Source organism: Lissotriton helveticus, chromosome 8, assembly GCF_964261635.1.
Source record: "Lissotriton helveticus chromosome 8, aLisHel1.1, whole genome shotgun sequence".
In the NCBI taxonomy this organism is placed as follows: domain Eukaryota; kingdom Metazoa; phylum Chordata; class Amphibia; order Caudata; family Salamandridae; genus Lissotriton; species Lissotriton helveticus.
This window is the reverse complement of record NC_136069.1, coordinates 1468197945-1468205544: the sequence shown is the minus strand read 5'-3', so window position 1 is coordinate 1468205544 and position 7600 is coordinate 1468197945. Positions and strand designations below refer to the sequence as shown.

General features: G+C 52.1%; 1 protein-coding gene across 1 annotated transcript; it reads left to right on the top strand.

Annotated features, from left to right (window-relative positions):
* The first annotated feature begins 2636 nt into the window (after nucleotides 1–2636).
* Nucleotides 2637–5766, top strand: ALCAM (activated leukocyte cell adhesion molecule). The gene has a single exon (XM_078658407.1). It carries the CDS (start codon nucleotides 2970–2972, stop codon nucleotides 4695–4697), a length of 1728 nt encoding a protein of 575 aa, XP_078514533.1. The 5' UTR covers nucleotides 2637–2969; the 3' UTR covers nucleotides 4698–5766.
* Nucleotides 5767–7600: the final 1834 nt, after the last annotated feature.

Sequence of the window (7600 nt, the reverse complement as noted above, 5' to 3'; positions counted from 1 at the left end):
TGGGGTGCAGTCTCTGGGGGGCACACGTGTTGGCACTGCACGGTCTAACACGGTCGAGAGGAGAGAACAAGTCGGGAGGGGTGGAGACCAGTGCACCAGCCCCCCCCCCCACCCCTTCAGCCTGTGGGCGAGGGAAGAGGGGCCGTCCCTTCACCTTGTGACCCCCACACCAAGCCCATTCACATGGGCAATCACTGCCCGCTGGGGCATACACTTGCAGTGCGTCTCAGGTTGAATTTTAACTCCGCCCCCCGCCCACGGCAGCGGTCTCTTTGTCTCTGAAGGGGCCCAGGATCGGTCCTCTTTGTCTTTAGTACCCCAGCGTAGGAGTAACTACCCCCAATTTACACTTTCATTGCTTACCGAGGTGTACGCGTTTCCAGAGGGACGGTGGAAGCATGTGTGTGCTACGACACGCTCAAAACATTAAAGCAAACACGGTTATCCTTTAAAAACGCGCCCAGCACATTTTATTTCCTCGGTGAAAAAAGTTCCTCTTCTAAACACAGCTAACAGAGCCCCCCGTTTGTTTCACAAAATGGCCTTACTCTGAGCCATGTTCATTTCGATTATCCCACAACACGTGGAAAACATAGAAGCGATTTACAAAAAAGGTAAAACCAATGAAATCTAAATTGTTCACGCGCTAAGCGCGGCAGACACTATAAACCTCGAATACAGACGTATATTTTCTATACAGCACCCACCTATGCCCCCAGAATGAAAGCATGGCATGATCGCAAGGGCACCGCATCTGAATTTCTAATTAGCACATTTAATTGCCTTTGATTTTACAGAACATCCTGGATAGACAAACGCTACCGGCTTCAAAGACAATCTGTGGCTTCCCTGGAATATCTTTAACTGTCAGGCAAACAGTGAGCCGCTGGTTATTTCTTAATGGGCTGATGCTTAAATGTTTATAAATGCATACATTATTATTTGTGGCCACTCACGCATTCCCTTAAACGTTCACACCTTTGCATCAGACATGAAATGTTTGCTTAAGAAATGAATACATGCTTTGTTCACATATACAGACTCTCGAGGCTAGCCTGTGTAGCAAGCATGAATTTCAGCTTTGACTATAAATTAGGCCGTGGCGTAACTCCCGTGGGTGAGCTAATTAGTCGCCAACACACACTTTTCTTTCAAAAGGGACCATAGTGTGAATGATGTCACAATAGTTTTCCAAACTCTAGGTGAAGTCATCAAACAAAGCAACAATCAAGTTGTTGGTGATTGTCAGAGATGCGTCACTGGGCAGAGAGAACCTTTTTTCTTCCACGTTAAACTTGTGGCAGGGTTGAGAGCTGCATTTAACGAGTCGCTTAAAACGAATTTGACCCCTGGGCAGTGGGATGTGATGCATGGATAGAAGGAGGAAAGGGTCTGTGTTTGGGAAACAGACTATAAGACACTGGGGGTTGGTAGCTCTGCTGGCGTAATGCAATTTAAAAGGGGACAGGGATAGATATAGTGTTTGACTCAATACAGGAGAAATGCTATGTTTGCAAAAGTCGTAGCAGAACAGAAGACGAGCTTTGGTGTGGGCTGATGAATTCTGTGTTTTGGGGGTGCAGGGTTGGCGGCATTAGGGTGTTAAATGGTTCTCATGTGACACGTGGACCCCTCTGAAGTGCCCAGCACTAATTTCTAGAAAACGAAAATACGGGTCCAGCAGTGTCACTCTAGTATGCTCAGTTACTCAGTGCACCTCAGAGTAAAGATAAGTGAGCAGGCTGAGGGCTCTGGTGGAAGTTTATAACTCAGTACACCTCAGTGTAAACATGAGTGAGCAAGCTGAGGGCTCTGCTGGAAGTTTATAACACCATGCACCTCAGTGTAAAGTTTAGTGAGCAGGCTGAGGGCTCTGGTGGAACTTTATAACTCAATGCACCTCAGTGTAAAGGTCAGTGAGCAGGCTGAGGGGTCTGGTGGAAGATTATAACTCCGTGCACCTGCACCTCAGTGTAAAGATAAGTGAGCAGGCTGAGGGCTCTGTTGGAACTTTATAACTCAATGCACCTCAGTGTAAAGATAAGTGAGCAGGCTGAGGGCTCTGGTGGAAGATTATAACTCAGTGCACCTGCACCTCAGTGTAAAGATAAGTGAGCAGGCTGAGGGCTCTGCTGGAACTTTATAACTCAATGCACCTCAGTGTAAAGATTAGTGAGCAGGCTGAGGGCTCTGGTTGAAGTTTAGAACTCAATGCACCTCAGTGTAAAGATAAGTGAGCAGGCTGAGGTTCTGGTGGAAGTTAAAAATTCAATGCACCTTAGCGTACAGATAAGTGGGCAGGCTGAGGGCTCTATGGAAGCTTTGAGAACGCACACAGGTGTTATAACTCAGTCCACCTTAGTGTAACGATACGTGAGCAGTGTGAACTCTGGGGGAAGTTTTGAGAACTCACATTGGGCGAGGAACTGGGCAAAGAACAGGGGAAGGAAGCCCGCGCTGACCAGGACCCCGCAGGCACCTCACTCTTTCTCAAGCTTCCTCTGTTTCGATGCATTCCTGCCGCCTCACCTCCCCCTCCCGCAGCGCCCGGAGACGCCAAACCGGAGGAGCCACTTTTTTTTGTGCAACTGGCACGCACCGCCATGGGGCAGGAGAGGGGGCGGGGGCAGCAGACACCTCGGCGGAGGAGCCGGTGTAATGTTCACCAGAGCATCAGAGGGCGCCGGGCCATTGTGCTCTCCCCGCCTCTGGCAGCCGCCTCCTCCTCCCCCACCCACCTGGGCCGCAGCGGGAACTTCTTATCGCTTCATCTGGGTTTCATGCTGGCGGCGAGCTGGGAAGCACCAGCCAACAAAGGGGGAGAGCAGCAGGACGGGTCCGGACAGGAGAGGAGGGCGAACGCGGGATCCCGAGCAGGTGCCTGGGTGGAGGCTGAGGCTTGAGCCCGAGGGACAGAGGCGGCGGCGCACGGGGCAGAGCCGGAGTCCAGGGGCCTGCGCTCCGCGGAGATGGCCGGCGCGGCGTGGCTCCTCTGCGCGCTGCTGAGCGCGGGGCCCGCCCTGGCCACGCGCACCGTGCGGGGCCGCTACAACCAGACCCTGGCGGTGCCCTGCGGCCGGGACGTCCCGCCCGAGCTCATGTTCGTCAAGTGGAAGTACGAGAAGCCCGACGGCTCGCCCGTCTTCATGGCCACCCGCAAGAACGCCTCCGTCAAGTACGAGGCCCTGCCCGAGTACGCGGGCCGCCTGGAGCTGGGGCCCGACTACGCGCTCTCCGTCGCCCGCGCCCAGGTCAGCGACGAGCGGCGCCTGGTCTGCATGCTGGTCACCGAGGACAACGTCTACGAGGAGCCCACGACGGTGCGCGTCTTCAAGGCGCCCTCCGGGCCCCGCATCCAGGGGCAGCCCGCCTTCCTGCCCGCCGGGGAGCTGGCCCTGCTGGGGGAGTGCGTGGCCCAGGACAGCTACCCCGAGGCCAACCTGACCTGGTACATGGACGGGCGGGCCCTGGAGCCGGCGGACGGGGCCGTGCTCATCGAGGCCAGCCGGGAGCAGGACCCGGCCAGCCGCCTGCACACCGCCCGCTCCATCCTGAGCTACCGGGCCGCCAAGGAGACCGCGGGCGCGAAGTTCACCTGCTCCGCCGCCTTCCAGGGCCCCGACGGCCCCGAGTCCGCCACCTCCGAGCCGGCCACCTTCGAGGTGCACTACCCCACCCAGCGCCTCTCGCTGGACACGCTGCCGCCCGCCCTCGGCTACAGAGAGGGGGACAACATCACCCTGACGTGCACGGGCGACGGCAACCCCCCGCCGCAGGACTTTGTGTTTTACTTCCCTGGAAGCGACGTGGGCACCCCCGGCGCGAGCGTCCTCACCCTGACGGACGCGAGGCGCAGCGGGTCCGGGGCCTACAAGTGCGGCCTGGCCAACACCAGCCTGACGTCACCGGCCCTTGACGTCACCGTGCACTATCTAGACGTTTCCATGAGCCCCAACGGGTCCGTGACGAGGCAGGTCGGGGAGGCCCTCCAGCTCAGCTGCACCCCGACCTCCAGCGAGGAGGCCTCGGTGGCGTGGCTGAAGGACGGGAACCTCATCCCCAAGCCGTCCTTCACCAGCCTGCAGTACAAGGATGCGGGGACTTACACCTGCGAGGCCTTCCTCCCGCACAGAGGCCTGAAGAAGAGGCAGACGCTCAACCTCACCGTGGAGGGCAAGCCGCGGCTGAAGGTGGCCAAAGAGGCCAGCAAAGACGGCAAGACCAAGACGGTGACCTGCCAGGTGGAGGGCTACCCCAAAGCAGCGGTGCAGTGGGTCAGCTCCGGCGGCCCGGACCTCCTCAATGGGACCAGGGAGACCGACTATGCCAACCTCAAGTTCTCCAGCAAGCTCACCATCTCGCCCGCAGAGAATGCCACCCTGACCTGCATTGCTGAAAACAGGGTGGGCAGGACCTCTCTGTCCATCAACGTCTCTGCCATCAACATCCCCGAGCCCGACGAGCCGGAGGAGCAGGAGGAGGGCGAGGGCAAGGACCGCGACCAGCGTGCCAGTGACCAGGCCAAGCTGGTGGTGGGCATTGTGGTGGGCCTGCTGCTGGCAGCCCTGGTGGCAGGCGTGGCCTACTGGTTCTACTCAAAGAAAGTCAAGCAAGGGACCAGGCACACAGACAAAGAACTTGGCAACGGCGAGGAGAACAAAGCACTGGGCGAGAACAACCACAAACCAGAAGCATGAGCCAGGGAAATGGCCATTGGGCGCACCAAGAGAGCAGCCACAGCGCTTAAAGGGGCCATTCAGGTAATTATGTCGTCACAGGACTTACAACCCAGCCAGACGTCATCAAACAAAGGGACGTTCCAGAACCCTTAATGTTAGTGGTTGTTGCTGATATAAGATTGGGAAAGAAGACGAGGCTTTTTCTTTTCACTGTTTGGCCCCTTGAAAGCAGGAACATGGAGTATGTGTTTGGGGCCCAAGTGTTGGATCTCCATTTTACTTGACATTATCTTCAAAGAGAACATCTCCAGCTTATTGGAAGGAAAATAATCACGTCCCTGCTATTTAAAATTCACCCCCTACCCGATGATCAGCGCCAAGAGGCAATGTGCTATATGGTGTGCGTTTTAAAAATGACATTTTCACCCACGAACATTGTATTTAATGCTTTGCAAAGAAACCATAAACTGTTCATGCTTGAAGTTTTTAACAGAATCCGTATGGGTGTCTCGAACTTTTTTTTTGGTGTAGCGACATTCCCCACCCTCGCAGCAAGCGGCTAAGACTCACCCGAAGAAACCCCTTTTATTAAATGTATGCACACCTGCTGCAGGCTAGAAACAAACGTGCAGATCTGCGAAGTTCACGGACTGCTCGCTGCTCGGCATGTTCAACTGAAAGCTTGTATCCCCCCCCCCCCCCCTGACATTTCTGTGACCCCGCTTTGAGGTACTTTGAAATAGGTCATTCAGTCATTCTGTCACTTGGGAATAACTTTCCAAAGTAATGGTTCAATGCAAGTATTCTGGCAGCCATAATTAAAGAGAACCCTACTTAAGACCACTATGGGTTAACCTTTTGTGCTTCGGTTACGTTTTGTATGATAATGTCTGCACTGAAAGTTTCTTGTTTGTTTGCTGTACATTTTTACGTATCTTATTTTTATACATTTTGAGGCTTTCTTTTGGGAGATGTTGTCAATCTGTTGCATAATGAATTGTGATAACTATTTTTGTTACACTATTTGAAAAGCAGGTACCTTTTTTTAATTAATATTTGCTGTCAATAAAGTGTCCGTTTTACCTAATGACATTCGGAGTGTATGCCTTTGGTGGGCTTTGTTCCTTTTTAACAATTCATGTGAGAGCGTATCAAACTAACCAAATAAGTCATTTTCAATTGATGTACGATTTAAAACAGGATACTGGATATGCATCAGAGTCCAGCAGAAAATGGTATAGTTAATGTATCAGTAACATGGGTTTCTAATAGCAGACTAATGTTACTGATGGTGAAACAGTACCCTATAACTTAAACTGATAACTTTACATTAGGCCCTTAGTTTACCGCTGCCTTGAAATGCGTTTACTTTACTCATAAACTATAGGGGATGTTCTAGCGTAGGTTTTTGATAACATTAAAAAATGCAACATAATTTAGTATGCAGTATATTCGGCTGTGGTAGCCACCGTCTTGTAGTTTTGGTTGCATTCAAAATCACAACTTTTTAGTGTTGCTTCAATACGACAGTGCAAATTAAATCAAAGAAATGAAATGCACTCGGACTCGAGGCTTTTCGTGCAAGGAATTGAACTGTAACTGTTCTTTCATTGCACAACGCCTTGGATTAAGATGTGAAGATTGCAGGAAGTACACAGCTGTGTGCTTTGGGTTTCTGTTTCTAACCCTGCCTTTCGTTGCAAGTGTTACACAAATATTCACTAATCGTGCATTTAAGTAGGGAGGGAAAGGATCACGTGTGGTGGCAGATCTACCCAGGCTCCCCAGTGCATCACACTTGTGCCACAATATATGCTGTTGTGTTCGGTGCACCTGTGCACAGTGCGGAGCCGGATTTCACTAGTGATGGTGCAAGGAGGGGGGGTTGTGCAATCACGAGGGAGCGACTGGCGACACTGGGCCCATTTGACGTGCGCGCTGTTACCTTTGCTCACTAGGATTTTAGCCCATTGCACACATGGCGCGCCTTCAGTTCATGTTTTATTCGGCATTCAGCAGCAGTGCGCACGGGTGTGATTGGTAGTGGGTGGGGAGAAGGGTGGGAGGCCTGAGGGTGGAGATGTAAGGTAGTGGCCGGCTTGTCACGTGGAACCAAGAGGCCTGGTCGTGGTTTTCCCACTTTACCAGTGTTGTGAGAAGCTGACTGATCATTCACCTGTGTGCCTGAGTGCCCTTTTTTGCCAACATTTGGAATGATTTTAAACCACCTTAACACCAGTATTTTAGTAGATGTTACAAAATTGCCTACTGTGTTCAATTACGTGAGACAAGAATTAGGCATCCGGTGTGTCTTACATGTGAGGGCAGACGTTCTGTAGAAACATCACATGGGATACCGGCAGGAGGCTGGTTCGAGCACAAAATGACTCGATGACACAGCGGGCGAAAACGAAGTGACCGCCCGGTGCAAAATTTTGCAAAAAGCAAAGTTCACACATTTTTTAGACCTAATGTAAGTGTCGCCCCGTGCCTATTATCAAGGAGGCAGTTCAATCTGTTGTCTCATTGAAGCCCCACCCCATACGTTAGTGTTCAACCCCCTCCCCTTCACCTGTCTCCCCCTTCCATATGCTTAGATGGGGGCTGACAGAATTCACTGGAGTGAGTTTGGTGAAACGTGAGTTTTCTGCTAGAGCCTTCGAAAGAAGTCGGCAAAGAAAGCGAACTAAACCGAATTTTCCTGCTGTTGGTGTAAATTGCAAATATTGGGGGGAAAGCTTTGGCTCTGAGCATTGTATTTTATTGTTGATTTGCTTCTCTTGGCGGGTAGATCATGGCATGATTTGTTGGAGGATTGACTTCTTGGGATGTATTGTTTTCCTTTACTCTCTACTTATCAATTATACACCTTTGGGGTTGACCACAGGGCGTGGGCAGCTTTCAACAGGCGGAGGTGGTGA

Bases quoted from the DNA above. Each gene is read 5' to 3' on its own strand.
- ALCAM (XM_078658407.1), top strand. From the start codon at position 2,970: ATGGCCGGCGCGGCGTGGCTCCTCTGCGCGCTGCTGAGCGCGGGGCCC.